This window comes from Bos indicus, chromosome 13 (assembly GCF_029378745.1).
Source record: "Bos indicus isolate NIAB-ARS_2022 breed Sahiwal x Tharparkar chromosome 13, NIAB-ARS_B.indTharparkar_mat_pri_1.0, whole genome shotgun sequence".
Taxonomy (NCBI): Eukaryota; Metazoa; Chordata; class Mammalia; order Artiodactyla; family Bovidae; genus Bos; species Bos indicus.
The window spans coordinates 27,899,092-27,924,899 of NC_091772.1; the positions used below are offsets into that span (position 1 = coordinate 27,899,092).

Consider the following 25,808-nt stretch of genomic DNA (forward strand, 5'->3'; position numbering starts at 1 on the left):
ATATTACAAGAGGTCTGATAAATTTTAAAATCACAGTTGACTGAGGAATAACAAAAATTATTCTGTGGCTAAGTCAGAAAAGCTGAATTCTAAGCCTCATTCTCCATTTATCAGGAGCCTTCTGGTATTAGGTGGCCCTTACTCTTTCTTTAAGGACATCCATTTTCTTATCTGTAAATTGAAGGAATTGTCTTTTGATTACCTGAAAGGCTGTCTCTAAAATACTGCAGATTATCTTGTTCAAAACTAATTTCATTCTCCAGTTTTGATCTTGTTCAACCTTAAATTTTTTTATGAGCTCTGACACCAGGAGTTGAGTTTCAGATTCTGAGTCCTGCTCTACATCTGGTCTGTTTCAGTAAATGTGAACAAGTCTGGTTTTCATTTGATTAAGTTCATAATTGCATCACCACTGGCTATAATGACATTGAAATAATAGGTGTGAAATTTATCTGAACTTCTCTAAGAATGGCGTTGTATAAATCCTGGGAAGAATAATTATAATACTGGAGTTTAGGCAATAATTCACTACAACCTGTAGCCATACCCACTCTGGGCTGCCTCTGTGAAATAGCTTGATTCAGTATTGTGTGAACTGCTTTTTTTAAAAAATCTATAAACATGGAAGTTGTTCATATTATATATGGCTAGCATTTTGAGTTTCTTGGTATGTGATAGTATTTCCAAAATTTTAGAGTTAAATACAACCAGTTTTCTTTAAATGATGCTGTTTTTCTTCTAAGCTAAAGAAAGATTTAGAAGCATTGAACTGAAACTTCCTTATTAATATTAACATAATGATAAATAATATTTATTAAATATATATCAGTAAATTTTTTCTTGAAGTATAGTTGATTTACAATGTTGTGTTTTAGGTGTACAGCAAAGTGATTGTTATACATATGTAGATATGTTTCATGTTCTTTTCCATTATGGTTTATTACAGGATATTGAATATAGTTCCCTATGCTTTACAGTACTAGTCTTTATTGTCTAAATATTTTATATAGTAGTTAGTGTCTGCTAATAACAGAAAGAAACAAAGTTAACAAGTTAACAAGAAAGCTATTTCTTTCTGAGGCTTGCCTTTCTTCACCTTCATTTCTAAAATGAGAAGAAGCATACCAAAGCCTTGAGAAAGGATTAATTTATAATTAACAGACATTCTGATGCTAATCTATTCAGACTGGGTCATGCTTAGATATTTTCCACAGTAGAACACTTGAACTGTAAATGAAGACTTTGTAACCCATTGTTCAAGATTTATTAAAGATAAGCATAAATGATTTGCTCCAGGGGAAAACATTTAGCATCTGGCGACTGAATGATCTTCGTGACCTGACGCGATGTGTGTCACTGTTCTTGTTTGGAGAGGTTCACAAAGAACTCTGGAAGACAGAGCAGGGTTCTGTCATAGGGCTGCTCAATGCAAACCCCATGAAGCCCAAGGATGGTTCAGAGGAGGTAAGACTCTGTTTCCATGGGTTTGTTTGGGTTTTTTTTTGTGGTCTTTACAACTTGGCTGAGTTCTATCAAAAACCTTTATGCTGGTCTACCTCCAGGTAATAAGTCGAGCTTTTGTATTATTTTGACTCCATTTTACTGGCTTTTTGTTTGTCGTTCATTTCTTACCTGCCAGTATTCTGAATTTCAGACTACGCTAGAATATTTTATGAGAACTTATTTCATTATATTTTTTCAAATTCATTCCAAGCTTCCTGGAATTTATTTTTCAGTTCTTGGGCTCAGGTTCCCTTCCATCTCCTATGAATATCCTTGATAGCATCAGGAAGGAAGGGTTTATAGTTGAGGAGGGTTTGTTCCGTTTGTTAGTACAATCATAGCTGCAACTTAGGAATTTTGGTTTTTAAAGTGACTTTTCACTGTCTTAAGCAGCATTAGAATTTGGGTTACTACCTACTGATTCTCTAGTAAACTGCAAACCTAGGTACATTGTGAACACTAACAGTTTCTCCACAGGAGTCAACAAGAGGCTACTGCTTCTGTTATAGACACATTATATCAGGAGGAGTAAGAGACAAAGTTGTTGCATTCATTGCTTTCACAAGAGAATAGCAACAAATCTTCATTTATTGGTTTGGAAGGTGTTTGGCCACAAGTAACAAAAAAGCTGCGCTATAGTTCTTTGTAATGGTAGACGCTGAAGTTTTTGTTTTTCTTGGATAGTAAAAAATCCAGACATAGGCAGTGTCAGTTCAGTTCAGTGTAGTTGCTCAGTCGTGTCTGACTCTGCAACCCCATGAATTGCAGCACGCCAGGCCTCCCTGTCCATCACCAACTCCTGAAGTTCAACCAAACCCACGTCCATCAAGTCGTAATGCCCTAATGCCAGAGCTGGTGTCCATGAGTCTCTCAGATTTCCCTCTTGGTCACAAGATGGCTTTGAAACCCTAGCCATCACATCTCCACTGAAGCCAGGAAGTCAGCCAGCCTCTTCACTCTGCTTTTATAGAAAAGCAGAAGCTTTCCTGGCTACCTTCCCTGCAGAATCCTACTTCAGTCTCATTGGCCAGAGTGGAGTTACATGACAATCACTAGCTGCAAAGAATGCTGGGAAAACAGGGAACCTGCTCTATCACTCAAGGCTGAGCGTTAGGATTCTGATAGTAAAGATGCAGGAGGGAACAGAGAACTAAATGTCTTCTCTCTCTCCCATTTCTACAACTGTTTTACAGGGCACTGGCTTCAAATCCCAGGGCACTGATGAAAAGGATAAAAAGCCTAACTCGTGCCAACCGTTATTATATCCATTCTTGCTGGTGAGGGGCCATACCTTTGTTTGCTTTTAATTCCCACTACCTCTTTTTCTACAGATGTGCTTATCTATTGATCATCCTCAAAAGATCTTAATTATGGGGGAAGCTCTTGACCTGGGAACCTGTAAAGCAAAGAAAAAGAATGGAGAACCATGTACACAGATTGTGAATTTGGTAGGTTTAAGCTTTGTTGGGGTGGTTTTTGCTAAAGAAAGAAACTAATAGGAATAAATTTTAGGCACTTTACCTGTAATGACCTATTTGGAACTGAGTTTCCTACATAATAGGAAGCTTCAAAGTGAGAAAGTAAAATGTGTGGTTAATAATGGCCAGTTTAAAAAGCTGAGGGCGGGGGAAGGATTTAACCTCTTAGGAAACTGATCTTTTATTACCAGCTGATTGGGAACTTTAAGAAAGACAGAATTTTAATTTGCCCTCAATTCTTTCTAGTGCTGAAGATCAAACACTAATGATGAAATACACTGCAACCTTGTTTTAGCCAGTACATAGCTGTATTCTACCTTTTATTAGGACTCTCTTTTTTGAAAAGTAAATAAACATTGTACTGAGATAGAATGCACATACCAGACCATTCAGTTTTGAAGTGCACAATCTAGTGATTTTTAATGTATTCACAGGGTTGTGAAATCATCTCCACCAGGTAATTTCAGAACATTTTCAGTCCCCTTCTAAAAACCCATACCCACTAACAGTAATTCTCCATTCCCCTTCTCCTCCAGTCCTGGCAACTACTCATCTACTTTCTGTCTATAGATTTGCCTATTCTAGACGTTTCATACAGTGGAATTGTATAATGTACAGCCTTTTGTATCTAGCTTCTTTGGACTTAGAATAATGTTTTTAAGATTCATCTGTGCTATGCTCATGCTACAAAGCCTTTTATCAGCACTTCATTCCTTTTGGTATTTGAATAACACTCCATGGTATGGATAGACTACACTCAGTTTATCCATTGGTTGATAGACACTTAGGTGGTTTCCATATCTGACTGTTACAGATAATGGTGCTGTCAACATGCATATACAGGTTTTTATGTGGAAGTCCATTTCAGTTGCCTCAACTATAAACCTGGAGCGGAATTGCTGGATCTGTATTTAGGTTTTTGAGGAACCACCAAACTGGTTTCCCAGGTGGCTTTTACAATCTCCCTAGCAGTATGTGAGGGTTCTGGTTTCTCTAACACTTTGTTACTGTCTGACTTTGATTACAACCATCCAAGTGCATGTGAAGTAGTACTTCTTAGAGCTCTTTGAAAGGACTGGATAATAGGTTCTGGTTTCATCTCTTTTTATTTCTCTCATTGCTGTCTAACAGATGAACTAGTGAGCAGGAAACAGGGAGGAAGGAGACAGTTGGAAAGAGGTCTCAGAGGAAGTGCACCTGTCAGATCACAAGAGCTGGACCATTAAACCTCCACTGTCAGCATCTGTTAAGTTTCACCCAGTTCGACAATACTTCATAGTTTCTCTTTGCTCCTTTCACTGTAAGGGTAGCATTTGTCTGAGAGTCAACCAGAGAAACAGAAAGGAAATTGATTTTGTTTTATTTTGTAACTTCTGTTGAGGTAAAATTCACATTATGTACAGTTAACCATTTACGTCAGTAATATTTAGTGTATTCACTTTATTGTGTAACCACCAGCTTCAGGTTTCAAAATCTTTTCATCGCGCCATTAAAAAACACCCCCTAGCAAATAAGTAACCATTTCCCTGATGACCTGTAATCTGTTTTCTGTCTCTGTGGATATATGCCATAAAAGGAATCATACAACATGGGACCTTTGTGTCTGACTTCTTTTATTTGGCATAACATTTTCAAGATTCACCCTAGAAACTAACTTTATTTCCACTGTAGAAGGAGGACGAAGGCAGTGAAAAGTACCACTTTTTCTTGTACCTGAATAGTGTGTTCAGAGTTCAGTCCCCTTAACTTTTTTTTTCTTAATTTCTAATGAGTATAGTTGATTTATAATGTTGTGTTCGTTTCAGGTATACAACAAAGTGAATTAGTTATATATATACTTATACCTGCTCTTTCTTAGGTTCCTTTCCCATATAGGCCATTACAGAGTCCTGAATAGAGTTCCCTGTACTATAGAGTAGGTCCTTATTAGTTATGTATTTTATATATAATAGTTTGTGTGTATGAATCCCCATCTTCCAATTTATCACCCCTACTCCACCCCATTACCTAGAGGATGAACTTCTAAGTTGCTTCTTAGCTGTGGATAGAGAATGATCTCAGAAGTTAGCCGAGAGGGTTTTGCCCACAGACTAGCTCTCTGTGAGGCTGGGAGAAAGGAGTTGTGTCCATTAACATTGTCCCCGGCCTGTTGCCCTAATGTTGATACAGCTGCTCTTTCTCTTCACAGAACGACTGTGAATACTGTCAGTATCACATCCAGGCCCAGTACAAGAGGCTTAGCGCCAGGCGAGCTGACTTGCAGTCCACCTTCTCTGGAGGCCGCATTCCAAAGAAGTTTGCTCGCAAAGGCATCAGCCTGAGAGAACGGCTGTGTCAGGATGGTTTTTACTACGGAGGCATTTCTTCAGCCTCATATGCAGCCTCAATGTAAGACATTCTCAGAGCTTCTTTGAGGGCTGGGGTCTTCATTTAAGAGTAAACCCAGGACTTCTCTGGTGGTTCAGTGGTTAGGACTCCATGCTTCCACTGCAGAGGGCGTGAGTTGCATCCCTGATTGGGGAAGTTCTGCATGCTGTGCTGTGTGGCCAAAAAGGAAAAAACAAAAAGTAAACCCAGTGGTTGTACATTTTTGTCCCAGTCCTAGAAGGTTTGTACAGGTTTTATCTTTTATAACAAGCTGCCTAAAACAATGTAGCAGAGGAGAAGAGACCTAAAACAAGGTTACTTCATTCCTGAAAAGAGAGGAAAACACTTAGAAGGAGGAGAAACTGAGTCGGGCTATCCTGGTCTTTAACAGGGAGCCCACACTTCCTCTTTGGCTTCAAATGTGAATAGTCCAACTTTGTCAGGACTGATTGGCCACTGAAAGTGTTCATCATAATGTTGACATCCTTGAAATCATTTCCATCGTGACTGTGAGTGTGAGTTTGTAGATCTCAGGGAACCCACAGAGAATTTAGTGAATGAATATGCAGAGAAACCTCACAGGGGAGGGGGGTACTGCTGAAGCTGGCATTCCTGGGGAATCTCAGCCTCTCCCTAGAGTCCCTGAGTAGGTGATTGATCGCCTGTCACCTGACTCTATAAAATACATTTGAGGCAGGGATTTGGCTCAAGGGAGCTACAGTTGGTCCAAGAATAAAACAGATTTTGTCCTCAATCCAAGAGACATTGGGCTAGAGGACTCTCACCTCCTGTCTATTTTGTAATATCAAGAACATTTTTAAGATTTAAAATAATGTCTGTATTTTAGCAAATTGCAAAATGCAATGCACGTAACATTATTTTTTTTAAAACATATGTACAATTTAGCCAAAAGGAAACAATAAAAACCATCTATAATCCCACCATCTACATAACTGTTAGTTTTGGTAAATATGGTTTGGAGGGGACATTTCCCATAAGTATAAATTTTTAAGAGTATAAAATGAGATCATAGTATGCCTATAATTTGCAATGTTCTTCTTTCCCATAAAAATAATGAATTTTTCTTTGTGGAATATTCACTTAACAGCATTATTTTTGGTGGCTACATAGTATTCTTTTACATGGCTCTGATAATTTAAATAATTCCCTATGGATAAACATTTATAGTATTTCTAACTTTTATCAATACAAACCTTCCATTAATATCCTAAATTTTTGCATAGATCTTAACGTAAATCCTAGACTTCTTGATAAGTCCTAGTCCTGATCAAAGTATTGGCATATTTTTATTTCTTTTGCCAATTTACTTTTCCAGAATGGCCTTCAAGCAAGTTTGTAGGTTGCCTGTCTTAGGTCTGTGACATAATGCACACACCAGTTACGGGTAGGACCATGGTATTAACTACAGTCTACTTAAAAGGAGCTTTGAGAAACATTGACATTTTGTAACTACTACTTTTCTGCCTTCTTTACCTCATAGAGCATTGACTTTAAGTGGCTTTCATTTTCCTTTTCAGTGCAGCTGCTGTTGCTCCTAAAAAGAAGATTCAAACCACTCTGAGTAACCTGGTGGTTAAGGGCACAGACTTGATTCTTCAGGAAACTCAACAAAAACTAGGTAACTTTGTTTCTTTGTTTCTTTCTCCATCTTAAATTTGTAGTCTTCAGGATTGAAAACAGTTAGTTCCTAACTCTAAATTATCCTGAGTGAAGTCACCTGAACTATGAGACCCAAGCTTCGTTGGCAGCATCTTAAGCAACAGCATATTGGTATTAGCTGTGTCTTAGGTTTTTAAAACGTCTTGATTTATCTGGGTCTAACTCTTAGTGTCTGGCACTAGAATCAGTATTGTCAGCTTCCTGTCTTTAACTAAAACAGGTCCGAGAATTCCACCTCCACTCTGTCCTTGGGGCTCTGTTTATAACAGCAGTCAAAGTCTAGCATGGACCCTCTCCCATAGTGCATAATCCAGAAATAGTGTGTGAAATGACCCCTCAGATAATAGTGTTTTAATCATTTTTCAAAGTGAGATATTTGTCTTACCTTTGCAGTCCTACTGGTCTGATATTAGAGGTTAAGGATTCTCTTTTCTCTTGATATTCCATCTACTTCATTTTACAAATGAAAAAATTATGAAAGCAGAGTTTAAAAAGGAATAAGACACATGACAGAAAATAGACTGAATTTTGAATCGTCTAAATCTGATGTATATTTCAGGAATACCCCAGAAGAGCTTGTCTTGTTCTGAGGAATTCAGGGAATTGATGGACTTGCCTACATCTGGAGCCAGAAACCTGAAACATCATTTAGCCAAAGCCAAGTCATCAGGTAGAGTCAGCCTGCACCTGCTCAAGTGTCCACACCTGAGACCCTGCCCCCTCTCAGAACTTCCTCAGCCTGTGGTTTGTGTTTTAGGGATCGTGGGGAGCCTGAAACCTGCTTTCCAGTCTATCTCAGCATCAGCCCTCTTGAAGCAACAGAAGCAGCATATGTTAGAGATGCGGAAAAAGAAGTCAGAAGAAATACAGAAACGGTAGGAGTCACAGGTTTAATATTCCCTGTTTAGATTGCTCATCTCGTGAATTCTGGGGCTGTCCTAGTAGATTTCAGAAATGACTGGATTTGAGGTGGTTGGCCACCTTTTCAACTTTGAAAGTTTTTTAAGAATAATTTTAACATAACTTTTAAAGTTATAAAGCATTTAAAGGTAAGTATTTCTGACTGATGCTAGTGAATCCTGAGACCAGATACTACAGGCTGTAGTAATTAATGTCGCTATAGAAAAGAGAAAGTAATGACATACAAAGACAGTTTTGTGAAAAAGGAAAGTAGACTGTGGCCAGTTTGCCACCTGTTTCTCAGTTTTGCCAGTTAGGTTTTTTAATTATAGTCTTGAGCCAGTGCATGGCTTCTGCATTTGTTCAGGTCAGTGATAAAATTGAGACACCGAAATGGAGAGTCATTTGAGAGGCAAAATCAAGTGAAAATGGGTGTGGAAAATGAATCAAAGACTCTTGAACGGAAGTTATTTGAATGGTAGTAAAAGCTACTGTCTACAGGCACCCAGTGTACACTGACCACCATGCTTTACACTGTACACAACGTCACATTGGTCCTTACCATAATCTGTGAAGTGTTATTATCCTTGTTTTGTGACTAATGTAACTGAAGACCAGAGAGCTAGTAGATGGTGGAGCCAAGTTTAAACTCATACCTACCTGTTCTACTCCAGTGTTGAACCATTGCTGTCCCAGACCTGGGCTCTTAATGTGGTTCCATGGAGGGGAAAAGTCTATTACAAGTCAGGAAGAGATGCTTTGGAAAAATAGGGGAACAGATTTGGCCTCAGGTGGGTTAGTTTGAGGTCCTGGTAGACTATCTATAGCAGTATTCATCAGGGGCCTACAGATGACATGAATGTATATGGACATATGTGGACCTTGTGGGGAGTGGAAAGTACCTGTCAGTTTAAAGGCATTACGGTTTAAAGTTTTTCAAAGTTTTCCTGGCCAAACATAACTTATCTTTGGGCAGCATCTGGTAGGCTGTTTGCAGACTCAGCCTGAAACTTACAGAAGTGGGGATAATATGGTAGTGAAAAGAAGACTGGCTCAGGATTACCTGGTACTAGTCCTCAGCCTGTCACTTAATGGGCAGTGGGGTCTTGGGCCTCAGTTTCTTCATCTCAACAATGAGAGGTTTGGACAAGTGATTTCTGACCTTTGTTGTTTTTACATAGCCCTTGAAGCCACATATGAAGGAATAGGAGATTCAAGAAGGAGGAGGTATATTATACAGCAAAAATTAACACAATATTGTAAAACAACTATAGTAGAAAAATAAAATATCATCTTAAAACTAAAAAAAAGCCCATATATAAAATAATCAGTGTGAATTATATTAACAGCACCCTTCTTCTACGACTTCCAAATGTATCGTGTGTGTTACCTCATCCTAGTAGAATAGACAAAATACACAGATTCAGTGAGTTCCTGAAGCATCTCAGCTAACCAGAGGGCACAGCAAACCTTCAGGGCTGAAGATGCTCCATATACCGACCCCACTAGAAAGCCAATTGATAAAATTAGTAATCAGTTCTAAATTGGTGAAACAATTAGCATTTATTCAGTGAAAAATCAGTTAACTGAAGAATTAGTGAGGTTACTTTTGTTTTTACTGTGCGCTAATCTGAATAACCAAGGATGGAAAATTATTTTATTAACGACTACTTATCAGCTGGTGGCCTGCCTGCAATCTCCCAGTCTGTGTGTTTTGTGCTTGTGTGCGTAGTTTGTGACTGCCTTTTTCTTTATAAAGCTTTCTGCAAAGCTCCAGTGAAATCAAGAGCCCAGCTGTGCCATCCTCTTCTCAGCAGCCCCCTTGTCGATCTCCACCAATGGGGGCTGAATTCCCCAAGATGAAAGGAACCCCAACCACGCAGATGCCCAAGCTTGGAAGAGGCATCTCAGAAGGAGATGATGTCCTCTTTTTTGATGAGTCACCACCACCAAGACCAAAACTGAATGCCTTAGCAGAAGCCAAAAAGGTAACTGGCATCTGTTTTCTTCACCACTTGGATTTGTATTCTGTGAGACATAGCTGGTGCTTCAAACTTAATATACCCGTAACCAGAAAAGACACTTACCTCATACCTATTTATTGATCATGATAATTAGAGTCAAAGGAATTTTAAATGATAATTGGTATCAACAATGCCATTAATTTAATTCAAGAAAATTAGCCACTGTTTCCACATTGTTTCTTGTCAGGCTGCAGGAGATAACATGAAAGAAACAAACTTCTAAAATGTTTATGTGGTTCTTTTGTGGATCTAAAAGCTTACAGACTATTTGAAGTTAAAAAATAAACTGAGATTTGGTTTGCTAACTTAGAGACCTGTTTTCCCTTCTTTGAAGTTTTAATGATTGTGTTAATAACGCTAAGTAAAATGAAGATATATTTTACTAATGTGTGATTGAGAACTGCCAGAATTCACTGGTTAATTCATTGGAAAGGGATACAGAGCTACAGATGCCTATCTTATCGTTTAGATTTTTATCTCCCTCTCTTTTCTGTTTTCCTAGTTAGCTGCTATAACCAAATTAAGGTCAAAAGGCCGGATTCTTACAAAAACAGACCCAAATAGCATTAAGAAGCTAAAGGAACCCCAGGATGTCCTGGAAGTGAAGGAACGTGTAGAAAAGAACAGCACATTTTCTCCTCAAGGTACTCCAAATGGGAAGCTGTCCAGTGGGAAAGAGACACTACTTATAGAGGAAATGTTCCAAAACATAATCAGCCTGAAGGCTGAAAGACTGAAAGTGAAAGTTGCTCAGTCGTGTCCGACTCTGCGCCCCCATGGACTATACAGTCCATGAAATTCTCCAGGCCAGAATACTGGAGTGGGTAGCCTTTCCCTTCTTTAGGAGATCTTCCCAACCCAGGGATCAAACCCACGTCTCCCGCATTGCAGGCAGATTCTTTACCAGCTGAGCCACAAGGGAAGCCCAGTACTGGAGTGGGTAGCCTATTCCTTCAGCGGATCTTTCCAACCCAGGAATCGGATCGGGGTCTCCCGCCTTGCAGGCAGATTCTTTACCAACTGAGCTATCAGGGAAGCCCTCGACATCAAAAGTCATTATTTTGTTTCCACTTTTCCTCTATGGAGAGTACCTAAGTAGAATTTCTGCAGCTGGAACTGATTGTTTTTTATAATCATGTTGAATTAAAATGAAATTATGTACAATTTAAAATCTTGAGATTACTCATTGGATCTTTGCACCTATATGTTAGTATAAAGATTTACTTTGTTTTAAAGGAGCAGACCTTGTTTTAAATTGCCCTATTTTAATTTTTAAAACTGAAGCTGACAATTGTCACTTTAACCTCAATTTGTAGATAGGAGTTTTGTTGTTGTTACCTCTTTTCATAATTGGCCCTTATTTTAAGGTGAAAAAGAGATTCTAATTTAGTGATTAAACCTCCATCCCCTTCCTCCATTCTAGTTTGTACTTCTCAGTTCACTTCTTCTAAGAGCCTCCCTTTGTTGGTACCAGGGGAGGTAAATTCAGTTGAAGGGTCTTATGGCGGGGAACAGAGCTGGGGGAAGCTGAGTTGGTGAGGCACACTGACTCTGCAGTTCCTCTGTGACAGCTCACACTTTTTCATTCTGCTCTAGCTGAGGATGAATTGGAGCCTGCCAAGAAAAAAAGGAGAGAGCAACTTGCCTACCTGGAATCTGAGGAATTTCAGACAATTCTAAAAGCAAAATCGAGGCACACGGGGATCTTAAAAGAGGTAAGAAAGAGCCCAGAATGTCACAGGTAACAGAGCTATCCTCTGACTCGGGTGCTTTGTTATGGGACTCAGAATTTGTTCCTGTAACCTCAGCTGAAACATTAATTGTATGTTGGTTTGTTTGAATTTATTTTGAAGAACAGGAATATTGCTAATAGATTTTAGCTTTGCCTTTGTTGCTTTGAAGAGTATCATTCAACATTATTTAAATTGACTTTGATATTAAAGTGTTTCAGTCCATGTTTTATAATAACTTTATATTGTATAAAAATATCAAGTTACTGTGTTGTACAAGACATCAAGGCACAGCTGTCTCTCCATAACCATAGGACTTGTCCGGTTGCACCTTAGGAACAGTCAGTGTATATTAAAACCATGCACAAATGTCGTAGGGTTGTATATAAATAAAGCTATTAGGTTCAAAAGTTATAATAGGTTTTCCATCAACATGGATGCCCTATAGAACATTCAGAACAATCCTTTGGTGTATGAGGTACTGTTCCGTGCACTGCAAAAGGTGTAGCGCTTGTGGTCCCTGTCAGCAGCAGGGGTAGTGGTCACTGAGATAACAAAAAAAGTATTACAGCAGATTTTTTAAATGTCCCTTATTTAGTGCCAGCATGCCAAATGATCTACCTTTCTTTTGGTTAATAAAGGCCTAAGGAGACAATTAAATACTTTTCTACTGGACTCGAGACAAGAGAGGAGGTCAAGCAAACCCTGAGAGACCATAGAGCCAAGTTCCCTGGCACTTTATGCCTTGTTCAGCTGTGCTGACTTGAACCGTGACCACATTCTGTCATGAATAGCTCTCTGCCCTCATATCTTCTACACATTGTTCCAGACAAGCAGGGGTTGCTCCTTCCAAGTGCTTGGTCTGGAGAATAGAATCAAACAGATGGGATGCCATCACTGAGGAGTCATCCAGCACCTCCCATAAACTAGTCTGTGTTGAAACAATGGAAACATTTCCCTTCTGGGGCACACTTGAGCTCATGACACTGCTAATCACGTCAATAGTTTAAATTTGTATTTAGTGTCTTACACATCACCAAATGCTTTCATGCCTTCTATTTGTCCATTAAGGGCGTATTTCTACTTAGCATCTTTTGGATTGCAGTTCACTGAGCCATACATTCATATAGTTAGCTTGTTTCTTCAGGTCTGATTTGATTATTATTAAACAACTGCCTGAGTCTGTATCAGATTTGGTTTAAGGACTCCTGGGTGTCATGTCACTCCAGGCCGAGGCTGAGCTGCAGGAACGCTATTTTGAGCCTCTGGTGAAAAAAGAACAAATGGAAGAAAAGATGAGAAACACCCGGGAAGTAAAATGTCGAGTCGTGACATGCAAGACGGTGAGTGCAGGAGATGGCTCTTCCTATGGCCTATCTGTGGGCTCTGTGACCTTGCAGGGTGTGGAGACTCAGTGGGGTGTGGGGCCATGTTTTGTGACCGGAGTCCTGCCTGGGTTTAGGGTCATTTAATTAGGCAGGACCCCAGTGTTATCTCTCCTCTTCAAGTTTTTTTGGTTTGTTTTTGGCTGTGCTGGGTCTTCGTTGCTGTGTGGGCTTTTCTGTAGTTGCAGCCATTGGGAGCACTGCTCTCTAGTTACAGTTTTGGCTTCACATTACAATGGCTTCTCTTGTTGCAGAACACAGGCCCTAGGGAGCACGGGATTCAGTCATTGCAGCTTGTGGGCTCTAGAGCACAGCCTCAATAGTTGTGGCGCATGGACTTAGTGGCTCTGTGGCATGTGGGATCTTTCTGGCCCAGGGATTGTACACGTCTCTTGCAGGTAGATTCTTTACCACTGAGCTACCAGGGAAGCCACCCTTCTCAAGTTTTAACATGTCCTCAACCCTTAGTTTCCAGTCCCTTGGGCCCTTAATTGAAAAACTTGCCTTGGCATCAGATGTGATCAACCACTTTTGTTCCCTTCTCCTCAGGGCCTAATGTAAATGTCCCCTGGAAAAGTTCTTTCTGTACATGTTTCCTGGTATTACCATTCCTTTTGAGTATACCTACATGACTAATCAGCATTGTGAGCATGTGTAAGAGGAAGAAGAGGCTTAGCTTACAACTTACTCTGACTTTATTTTTAAAACCTTAGATTCTCCTTTATATTTGGTGGGGGCAGCACTGAACCAACTACTCCTTTGAGGAAGAACAGACCCTAGGGAGTCGGTAAAGCCTTTACCTTAGAGGACAGCTTTTCCTCTGACAAGATGGCCATATTAGGACAGAGATGGTGTATTCCTTTCCTGTCGCTGCTTAACAAATGACCACCAACTAGGGGCACAGAACAGCACAGATATATTATCTCACAGTTCTATAGGTCAGAATTTTATGTGGGTTTTGCTGGGGTGAAATCCATGTGTCAGTAGGGTGCATTCCTTTCTAGAGCTCTAGGGGAGAATCCGTGTCCTTGCCTTTTCCACCTTCTAGAGCTTGCCTGCATACCTTGACTCGTAGCCCCTTCCTCCGTCATCAGAACCAGCAGTGGGAGGTGGGGTCCTCTCAGCGCATGGCTCCAACCTCCTTTCCTCTCTCCCACTCTTGAGGACTCTTGTGAATCCTTTGGGCCCACCTGGACAATCCAGAATAATTTCCCAATCTTAAAATCAACAGATTAGCAACCTTCATTCCATCTGCAACCTGAATTCCCCTTTGCCCGTAACATAACATACTTGTGAGTTCCAGGGAATAGGGTGTGCATATCATGAGAGGATTATTTTGCCTAACACAATTGGCATACCACCATATTCTGCCCTGTTTGAGGCTGCCAAGACCAAAAGTTGTTCATCTAGACTCAGTGTGATTACCAGAAATTACATAGCACTGTCCTGACTGTGTTTCAACCCTCACCTACCATTTCTTGTTCTGTTCAGTCCTTTTAAGGATCAAAATTAAATTACTTAAGATCTTTCTTGGTTTTACTGCTTATGAAATAGGAGTAGTAATAAGCTTATAATCCTTTTCAGAGGCCTTATAAGAGAAAGTGAAAAAGCAGCTCATCATCCTTCCTAAATAGGCCCCATGCCTATAACCTGTAGTCTTATAATCAGGGCCTAGAGTGAATACAGGGTAGACCAACTAAAGCTACTAGAAATTTCTAGTCCTTTTTTTCTCCCTAGCTATTGTCTTGATGTCACAAAAGATTACTGTGAATTTTACACCTGAAGTTGGGGGCAAACATGAGAAAAAAATGGTAATAATAGGGGGAAAGTCAAGAAATCACAGGGATCACTGCACCTGAAAGATGGTAACTCCACTAATCACTGCCTGCTAATGATAAGAGAACAGAAGTTCTGAGGAACAGGCCACCTTCATGGCAGCCAGCTCCTCTCTCCTTCAGAGCTCTTGACCAGATCTTTGCGCTGGTTCTGTGCAGTGTGCCTACACCCACTTCAAGCCTCTGGAGACCTGCGTCAGTGAGCAGCATGACTACCACTGGCATGACGGTGTGAAGAGGTTTTTCAAGTGTGCCTGTGGAAACAGAACTATCTCCCTTGACAGACTCCCCCAGAAGCACTGCAGGTATGAGAATTCCTGGGGTTCTTGGTCCCACAGGCTTCCTGAACGTTCCTTTTTGCAATTCCCGGGTGATGCTGTTCCCTAGAAACTTCGGACGGTCCTTGACCCCGAGAGGGTCAGCCTTGTTCTGTGCCTCCTTACAGCTCCTGGGTATCCCCAACTGCTCCTGGAGGGAGGGGATCCTCCCCCTTCCACGACAGTACCCCAGTACTAAATATATTGCCTGACACTAGGTTATCAGAAACGTTTGTTGACTAAATGGAGCCTGGGTGGTGTGGGTTGTATGATGTTGATTCTTCGGAATTTGAGGCAATTTTGCTGTCACTTTTAGTCTTCCCAAGAATGTTTCACCAGCATATCCTCACTACTTTTTGTTGTTGTTCACTTATTTCGTTTGGGTTGTTGTTTATTTCCTGGAGCCCAAACTTCACTCTCATGTCAAGTTTCTCCATGGCTGATTTGGAATGAGGGTGGGGGTGGAGGAACCCAAACCCCATGCTGGTTCATCCCCTTGTCAGAGCTGGTTTGTGCTTTTTTTTTAAACAATTGAGATTAGAATTGTTTAAAGTACCTATTCATATATTGATACTTGACTTCTCTCCAGAATATTGTAACAGCAAGAGCTTGTGTAAAACAGAGTATCAGAGAAGTGTGATCATTAAGGCTAAGCAGTAAGTGCAACTCAAATGAAGGAATATGATGCTTTTCAGCCCCCAGGTGGCACTGTTACTTTGTTAAGAACTTGTGCTTTCTCTGGTCCCTCTCTTGTCAATTCTTGATCTAGAGCAGAAATGGGCAAACTTTTTCTGTAAAAGGCCAAATGGTAAATATATTGGGCTTTGCCAGCCCTGTGGTCTGTTTCACCACTACTCAAACATGTTGTTGTGCTAGTCATAGGTAATACTCAAACAGACATGGCTGTGTTAAAAAAGAATTCATGAAAACTGTGGCAGGCTGGAGTTGGCCCATGTGTTACAATTGTCTGACAGTGAGTTGTGTGTAATATCATCATTGATCTGGTAATAGGCTGTGAAAGTTCTCTCAGTAGATGTTAAACAGGACTGTAGCTGGGAAAGGTGATGGAAAGGCTCCCGGCTAAGTCCTTTGCAGCTGATGCTCAGAGTGGGGTCTAAGGAAGATGGGGAGAAAGGATGAGCCTGATGGGGTGGCCCTATGCCCAGGACCCTCTCAGATCCAAGGCTCCTGGGAGCCACAGTCCCATTACTTCACTGTATTTCATTTGTTTCTCTCTCCCCAGTGTAAAATTGCTAGAAAATAAGCTTTCCTTGTAGTATCTCCCTGCTTTCTCAGGGTTGGACTCAACTACCATGTTAAACAATGAGAATGAGTCTCTAGGCCCTTTGACGAAAAGAGAGTGAAAAATCTCTGGACCAGGAAAAGATTTTCTTCCTGTTGTGTTGCTTTGGCCCCAAATTTAACAGTGACCTTTCAGTGGAAAAGTCAAGATATCACTGTCTTCCCTGTTCTCAATACTGAAAATGGGAAAGCATTGTTCAAACCCAAAGGAAGAGTAATCCTCTCTTACTACAACCGTGGAGTTCCAGAAAAGGAGAAAGGAACAAGCCATGGGCTTCTTGTCGCTATAGGCTGGCTTTCTCAATCTGAGGGTCATCCCAGTGATCTTCACTGGAAACCAAGCTCACTCTCCTCGCCTGTAGAGTGCATAGCCCTATGCAGCACTACCATTTGAAATTCCTTTTCTGAAGTATCTATCTGGCTTTTGACAGACTTCAAAACCCATTGCTCAGATCACTGATGTGTGTATTTTCAGTAGCAGTAGAATGTAAACTGGAATATGAATCTCACCTTAGTGAGCTTCTGCTTAAATGAGGCGGATCTCCCCACAAGTGCAAGGAGCACTATTACCTTCATGTATGTGGACCTGTAACTTCATCACTGAGTCAATCTGATCTTTTCTGTTTCAGTAATTGTGGCCTCTTCAAATGGGAACGGGACGGAATGTTAAAGGTATGTCATCTGTAAGGTGATAGATTTTAGTGACCTATGCAAATACTGTTGACCCATTTCTTATTAAACTGTTTCTGTTTTTCTAGGAAAAGACAGGTCCAAAGATAGGAGGAGAAACCTTGTTACCAAGAGGAGAAGAACATGCCAAATTTCTGAATAGCCTTAAATAGCCCTGACTTCAAACAGGTACCCGTAGCTTACATTGCCCCTTGTGGTTCTGGAAAAACAGTTTTGGCTCTGAATTGCCCATGTTCCTGATTGACACAGTCGAATACTGTTAAGCCTACAACTTTGCGTTGGTTTAACATCAAATTTAACATGACCTTTAAGTGGAAAATCGAGATACTAAAAGGTAGATGAAGAGTTGTGTTTCTCTGTCTGTTGGGTTATAGAATATACGACGTCACTTCTTAATCACAGTAAGGTTCTGGTATTTATGTGGACAACCAGAGGCAAAAGAATGAATTTAGCTTAGGTGACTTGCCTAACTTCTGTGCTTCAGTTTCCTCATCAGTAAAATGAGGAAGGTTGGACTAAATGATCTTGAAATGTGCATTCACAACTCTAAAGTTAATACAACATTTTGCCATTTAGAAAATTATGACCATCACCCTTGATATAGTTTCACTATATTAATATTAAATAAAACCCAGGTTCCTTCTGTTGATTCTGCTGTTACCTCCATTTTGTTCTTGGAAGTCAAGTCACTGACCCACGTGGCATTTCAGTTCATATCTATATGGTTCTTTGTGCCCTTACATTATTGCAGAGCTCTGTAATGGAAATACCTAAAATTTCATCATCTTAAAATATGGTTTTGTTTAAATATGGCTTAAAGAAACTGAAACCTCTAACCAAAACAACTGTAAAACTAGAGAAACCATGAAACCCAATTGGAAAACAGAAACATCTCACAAGGAGAATCCTGTGGAGTTTCCGATTTGCAGATATTGTTTATTAGACACACTAAGAATTTTAGATCGGGGATCACTGGGACCTGTGGTTACGCTCAAGTTGGGCCCTTCTGCTCACTGGTTCTGGGACTGTGGCTGAGGTGCCCGTCCTCAGTTTCCCCATCAGCAAAATGAAGGTGATATCTTGGTGGCATGGACTCTTGTGAGATGGTGCATGTGTGCAGGAGCGCAGTAGGTGTGACTTTCGTCATCAGTGAGAGAAATGGAGCTTCCCATGTAAGAGCACAGAGACCTGAGATGTTACGGGCGCCTGGACAGAAGGGTGATGATGGAGGTGGACAGTGGTGGATGGCCTCAAAGGAACAGACAGATTGTGCTGGAGAGGGAGTCCAGGGTCACGCTCTGGGTTAGGTAATTAACTGCATGGATATTGAGAGGAAACTCTGAAGGAATGGGAGGTAGATAGCCCAGACATTCAGATGCACCAGGCTCCCCACCAATGGTAGATCAAGGTGGTGACAGGACCCAACTCTGGGGCAGTGTCAGTAATGCCTAACTCGGGAGCCGCGTTAGGCATTACTGACAGGGCAGCTTAGCCGCCAGGGCAAGACCCATACAGTCTGAGGTTGGAGTGGACTCATGGGAATGTGGACTGTGAAGTGAGATGAAAGTTGCTCAGTCATATCTGACTCTTTGTGACCCCATGGACTACAGTTTTCCAGGCCAGAATACTGGAGTGGGTAGCCTTTCCCTTCTCCAGAGGATCTTCCCAACCTAGGGATCAAACCCAGGTCTCCCACATTGTGGGCAGATTCTTTACCAGCTGAGCCACAAGGGAAGCCCAAGAATACTGGAGTGGGTAGCCTGTCCCTTCTCCAGCAGATCTTCCCGACCCAGGAATCAAACTGGATTCTTTACCAACTGAGCTATGAGGGAAGTCCGGTGTGGACTGTAACCACGTTGTATACAAACATCCTCAGGCTTCTAAAGAAAGAGCAGTTGTAAGAGCACTAAGGGCTAGAAGAATGCGGTCAGCATTCCGGATAAGGCAGTATGGGGTCTCATTGGATCAGCTCCATCTTGTCCTGCACCCAACTCAGAGGTGCCCATAACGTCTTAGGTCTTTGTGCTGAACCAGCTCGGGTTTTGGTGTCACCAGCAAGAATTAGGGTATATGACTCTGACAGGGTCGCAAGCAGGAAAATAGATGGGGAGGTGAGTTACTCATCGAAGATCCTTTCCAGGTCAGTCTTCAAACACAGATAAAAATGTTGAGGATTGGCTTTCAGAGCAAAACAAAGGGTTGGGTGGCAGCACGTGGGGGTTTCAGTGAACCAAAAGGGGCCGAGTTCCTAATTATTTAAGCCGGGTCATGGGTACATGGAGACTGGTGCTTGTGTCTGTATTGTCATATATGTTGTAAGATATCATGATGAAAGGTAAAAACAAGCAACTCCAGTTTTTCTTCTCTGTGATACCCACCCATTATCCGTGGGGCCAGTTATTGCTCCTTCCTCCTGTCTATTGCTGTATTTTGAGCGTTGCTATGGCAGAAAACTTATTGTAGTGGGTTTGTTTATCCACAATATATTATATGATATGATATAAATATCATATATTTATCCACAAATATACAAACTGCTAGCATGTATATTTTAATGTGGTTCAATTTCAAGGTGTCAAGCCCAGTGCTACCCTACTGGTGTTCAGTAAATGTTGGGTGGATGGAGAGAGTTTAAAAAATGTGAATACAAGGAACTTAATAAATGTTTTCTGAATTGTTCAATGCTGTAAAAGTGCTGCACTCAATATGCCAACAAATCTGGAAAACTCAGCAGTGACCACAGGACTGGAATCCCAAAGAAAGGCAATTCCAAAGAATGCTCAAACTACCACACAATTGCACTCATCTCACATGCTAGCAAAGTAATGATCACAATTCTGAAGCCAGGCTTCAACAGTACATGAACCATGAACTTCCAGATGTTCAAGCTGGATTTAGAAAAGGCAGAGGAACCAGAAATCAAATTGCCAACATCTGCTGGATCATTGAAAAATAAAGAGAGTTCCAGAAAAACATCTACTTTTGCTTTATTGACTATGCCAAACCCTTTGACTGTATGGATCACAGAAAACTGTGGGAAATTAAAGAGATGGGAATACCAGACCACCTGACCTGCCTCCTGAGAAATCTGTATGCAGGTCAAGAAGCAACATTGAGAACTGGATGTGGAACAACAGACTGGTTCCAAATAGGGAAAGGAGTACATCAAGGCTGTATATTGTCACCCTGCTTATTTAACTTATATGCAGAGTACATCATGTAAAATGCCGGGCTGGATGAAGCACAAGCTGAAATCAAGATTGCCAAGAGAAATATCAATAGCCTCAGATACACTGATGATACCGCCCTTATGGCAGAAAGTGAAGAAGAACTAAAGAGCCTCTTGATGAAAGTGAAAGTGGAGAGTGAAAAAGTTGGCTTAAAGCTCAACATTCAGAAAACTAAAATCATGGCATCCAGTCCCATCACTTCATGGCAAATAGATGAGGAAACAATGGAAATAGTGACAGACTTTATTTTTGGTGGCTCCAAAATCACTGCAGATGGTGACTGCAGCCATAAAATTAAAAAGACACTTGCTTCTTGGAAGAAAAGCTATGACCAACCTAGACAGTGTATTAAAAAGTAGAGATGTTACAAAGGTCCATCTAGTCAAAGCTGTGTTTTTTCCAGTAGTCATGTACAGATGTGAGAGTTGGACTATAAAGAAAGCTGAGTGCCGAAGAATTGATGTTTTTGAACTATGGTGTTGGAGAAGACTCTTGAGAGTCCCATGGACAGCAAGGAGATCCAACCAGTCAATCCTAAAGGAAATCAGTCCTGAATATTCATTGGAAGGACTGATGCTGAAGCTGAAACTGTAATACTTTGGCCACCTGATGCAAAGAACCAACTTATTGGAAAAGACCCTGATGCTGGAAAAGATTGAAGGCGGGAAGAGAAGGGGATGACAGAGGATGAGATGGTTGGGTGGCTTCACCGACGCAATGGACATGAGTTTGAGTAGGCTCTGGAAGTTGGTGATGGACAGGGAATCCTGGTGTGCTGCAGTCCATGAGATCACAAAGAGTCAGACTCTACTGAGCCACTGAACTGAACTGATAGGTCAAACATGCAGGCTACTCCATTTAGGAGAGTCCTCTGCTTGGGCAGCCTGAGTTTGCAAACACCATTTGACCCAAGTGAATGCCACCTAACGATTGAATCAGTTGATAGGATTATTATTTTGAAATTTAAACTCTAGCTAGAAACAATACATCTTTCTCCCAGGATAGTATTATAGTAGGAACATAACTCTTAAAAGGACGTGGTTGTGGGAGATAGTTGATTCAGGTTTTCAAGAGCCTGGAATAAATTTCACATGCCTTAGATTCCATCAAAGTCTGCTCTGTGTGTAGAAGTTTCTGTGTCTGAGGCTTGTGTTCCCCTTAAGGTCACACACTTTTAGGAGTATTTCATTTTCCAGGAGGAATGTATTGTTTTGTTTTCTAAACAGAGAAAATGTTTAAATCTCAAAAACAATCAAAAGCACTTGAAATTCTTATATTTTTGATGGCTCATTTCAAGTAGATGTGCTTGTCCCATAAACTTAAAACAGCTGTGGGTCTGAAGTAGGTCACACCTGAGCAGCCACCTGGACACTGAGCTGCAGGTTGCTCTTTGAAGACCCCTCCCTGTATAAGAAACATGTTCTTGTTTGAACCAAGGGTGTTGTGAGAGTTCAGATTCACTTCTGTATATGTTGTGCAGTAACATTCTTATAAAGGTGGATGGGTGAGCTGAATGTAGATGCCCCTGTTTTTAAATTTGACTTTTAAATTTTGAATAATTAAAAATATAATTGAGTTACTTCTCATTTACTCTAGGTTTTGGGGGGCTTCCACTGGGGGATGCTGTTTGTGTGTGTTTTGTTAGAATATTTAGGGATGAGAGGGGTAGGTAGGCCGGAGGGGGCACATACTCATTTACATTAAAAGTATGGTTCATCACAAGGCCAATCTTTAAATCCTCCTACCCTCTTTACCAATGTGTATTAATAGCAGTGTAGGGCTTATTGTATAATCAGAACAGGGTAAGCACATGGTGGTCTAAGTACACAAAAATGGTCATGTCCTCCATGGTTGATCACAGTATTCTGATCTTCACAATAGACTTTTTTTGGGGGGAGGGGGGTTTATTTTGTTTGTTTGTTTTGAGCATGCTGCACAGTTTGTAATATCTTAGTGCTTTGACCAGGGATTAAATCCAAGCCACAACAATGAAAGCCCAGAATCCTAACAGTAGGCCACAGAGAACTCCCTGTGCCTTTTTTTGTTTAGAGGAAATAAGTGGCTTTTTAAAGAAAATTATCTTTCTCTTGAGTTTTCTTAAACTACTTTCCCTTTCCGAACAACAGAAGGAAAACTGAACTAATTTATGTTGCAATGATCCAGAATAGCAAACAAGAAGCTTCTGAATGAGGAGTGTGGAATTGTCTCCAAAGAGAACTGAAAACATTGAATTTCAGCTTTTAAAATTTGCCAGTTTTCAACTTTTAAAAACATTACAAATTGATGTATAGGAAAGTTGACAGAGAGCGATTGCATGAGTTGAGTTTTTGTGTAAAAGTTGATGATAGAAGTAAAGCTAGATGTTTATAAGAGACTAAATGTGTCTGACGACATTACTTTTTTAAATTCAGGAGTGTAAATCTGTTTGCCCGAGTTGTCACTGATAGCAGCCCATCTCGGCCTCTGCTCTTACAGGTAAAGCAGACACTTTGGATGCCGTGGGGAGAGATTTGGAAACAGCGCCGCTCACAAGAAGGATGATGGGCTCCAAAAATGAAATTCTGTATTTGTCAGTATTGAGGAAAGAAAGAACCATTTTCTAAAGAAAATAACAGGTACAAAAGGTGGAAGAAATCAGTGGGCACAGCTTGACAGTAGTTTGTGAAAAAGCTGTGGAAGTTTTGAAGATTAAAGAGAGCCAAGAATATCGCCACACAGCTGAACTCTCCAGATCAAATGGAGAAGAGACCTGCCATGTCCTACAGTCAGACCACATAGCCAATGAAATTGACTTGTGTTTTGGAGAAAAGCCAGACAGCGGTAATTGAGGCGGTGAAAACTCAAAGCATTTTCACTGAGAAAGAAAGACTAGAAATATATATACAGTGGGTTTTTGTTATTCATAGTAATTGTTTCATGAAGTTACCAACAGAGCTAGTAGATACACAGTCACTGCTCCTAGAGGAAATACAGGTTAGGTTTCTGTGAGCCTCTAGTCATGTTTTCTTCACTGGCTCAGTAAATAACTTTATATTATACATGTTTGTTTAAAGACACCTTATTTAATATATATTGTCGATTCATTAACATGGAACTCACAGTCGACAGCCCTGTGACCTCCTCACCAAATGAAGCTGATCTCAGCACATGCATTTTCTCTGGATGATCCGTGCATCCCATCCTTCTTACCCTCAGGGACAGTAGATCGCACTTCAGCGCTCCGCCTGGGAGCCATTTTCAACATCAAAAGCACCTCAAAAAAGCACAACACTGTGACAAACGTGGCACGAAAAGGACATCTTTTTACACATCAGAGCTGAAAGTAGCAATAATGTTGCTTTGACCTTAGCTAGGAGCAACTCAAGTTTCTTGTTAGTCTGCACATGTGGGTGTCTGTAGTGACCACAAAAAAACACCACAGGTACTGTTTTTGGAATTAGAAGTAAAATTTAGTTATTAGGTGATTTTGGAAAAACACGGAATCCACAAATAATGAGGAACACAACTGTGTAATATTTCCCCAAACAGAGCCAGACCAGAATTGTTCTCATTTTGCAGATTAGAAAATTAAGTGATTTGAAACATAGATTGCAACTAAGTCTGTGATAATGTTGCTTGAACAGAGACTTCACTATTGGTATTTTTTTAAGTCAACTTTATTAAGGGCTAAATTTCACACAGCAAAGAGCACACATATTAAATATATCGTTTGGTAAATGTTGGCGAATTTATATACCCACATAACCACCACCAAAGGCAAGATAGAGGGCATTGCCATTACCCCAAAATGTTGCCTTTGCCACTTCCCAGTCAGGCCACATGCCCTGGTCACATCCATCACTGAGCTGTTTAGATCTGTGTTTCCTAGAGTTTCATATAAATGGAGTCAAAACAGAACATACTCTTATACTTCACATATTTTGAAATAAAGCCATGTTGTTGCCTGTGTCCATAGTTCATTTTTTATTGCTTAATATTTCATAATATGGATGTCACTTATGTCATTTATTATGTTACTATGTCATTATTCACCTATTGATAGATAATTTGGGTTGAATTGTTTCTAATTTGGGGCTGTTATGAATAAATAACAATATTCAGATACAAGTCTTTCTGTGGATATATTTTTGTTTCTCTTAGGTGTCAGTAAATAGGAATGGGATTTCTGGAAAGTGTAAGTTTACTCTGTAAGAAACCACTAAACTATTTTCCAAGTGGTACGATTTTACATGCCTGTTAATGATGCATGAGAGTTCCATTTGCTCCACATCCTCACCAGTACTTGGTATTGTCAGCCTTTTCAATTTTAGCCATTCTGATGGGTGTATCTTATTGTGGTTTTAATTTGCATTTCCTTCATGACATTTTTTCCTGTGCAGTTGGCCATTTGTATGTATCTTTTTGGTGATGTATCTATTTACTTTCTTACTAGGTCAAGTTGAAAAAATTCTGTGTTCTAGATGCAAGTGCTTTTTGCAGATATATGTGTTACCTAGTTTTAGCTTTACTATAAGGTCTTCCCTCATAGCTCAGTTGGTAAAGAATCCGCCTGCAATGCAGGAGACCCCGGTTCAATTCCTGGGTTGGGAAGATCTGCTGGAGAAGGGATAGGCTACCCACTCCAGTATTCTTGGGCTTCCCTTGTGGCTCAGCTGGTAAAGAATCTGCCCGCAATGCGGGATACCTGAGTTCGATCCCTGGGTTGGGATGATCCCCTGGAGAAGCAAAAGGCTACCCATTCCAGTATTCTGGCCTGGAAAATTCCATAGACTATATAGTCCATAGGGTCGCAGAGTCGGACACAACTGAGAGACTTTCACTTTTCATTAGGTCTATGATCCATTTCAAATTAATTTCTGTTTAAGCTGTGAGTTAAAGATTATGGGTCATTGTTTTCCAAATGAACATTCAATTGTTACAGTACCATTCAGTTAAGATGCTATAATTTTCTCATATTATATTCACTTCTTTGTCAGAAAATCAGTTGACCATTAGGGTCTACTTCTGGACTTAGTTCTGTTAAGTTAATCTGCATGTTATTCCTTACGCTAGTACTATTGTCTTAGTTAGTGTAGCTATATAAGTGTAGGAATCAGGTAGTACCAGCTTGTTCTTTTTAAAATTTGTTTTGGCAATTCTAGGTCCTTTGCATTTTGATGTGAATTTGAATAAGCTTATCAATTTCTACCCCAAAAACCCTGCTGAAAATTTAAGATTAAAATATAATTTTAAGATTTTTCATCTGTGAATATAATATGTCTCTTCATTTATCTGAATCTCCTTTAATTTTCTCAGCAGTGTTTACTGGTTTCAGTATACGTATCTATTTTTAAATAGTTTTATGGTGTCATATGGCGTTTTTTTCCA

At 40.3% G+C, this 25,808-nt stretch overlaps 1 protein-coding gene across 6 annotated transcripts in view; it reads left to right on the forward strand.

The window, feature by feature from the left end:
- MCM10 (minichromosome maintenance 10 replication initiation factor) overlaps positions 1-25,682 on the forward strand; it is a 37,901-nt gene extending 12,219 nt beyond the window's left edge. For all 6 annotated transcript variants that reach the window (XM_019973055.2, XM_070800840.1, XM_019973056.2 and 3 more), the window contains exons 8-21: positions 1,297-1,464; positions 2,835-2,951; positions 5,170-5,369; positions 6,887-6,987; positions 7,588-7,698; positions 7,786-7,903; positions 9,688-9,916; positions 10,455-10,596; positions 11,549-11,667; positions 12,912-13,025; positions 15,062-15,207; positions 17,151-17,193; positions 17,280-17,379; positions 22,917-25,682. In XM_019973055.2, coding sequence (XP_019828614.2) covers positions 1,297-1,464; positions 2,835-2,951; positions 5,170-5,369; positions 6,887-6,987; positions 7,588-7,698; positions 7,786-7,903; positions 9,688-9,916; positions 10,455-10,596; positions 11,549-11,667; positions 12,912-13,025; positions 15,062-15,207; positions 17,151-17,193; positions 17,280-17,363 — 1,692 coding nt within the window. In that variant the 3' untranslated portion in view covers positions 17,364-17,379; positions 22,917-25,682. The remainder of the gene's footprint in view (positions 1-1,296; positions 1,465-2,834; positions 2,952-5,169; positions 5,370-6,886; positions 6,988-7,587; positions 7,699-7,785; positions 7,904-9,687; positions 9,917-10,454; positions 10,597-11,548; positions 11,668-12,911; positions 13,026-15,061; positions 15,208-17,150; positions 17,194-17,279; positions 17,380-22,916) is intronic.
- The last annotated feature ends 126 nt before the right edge of the window (positions 25,683-25,808 follow it).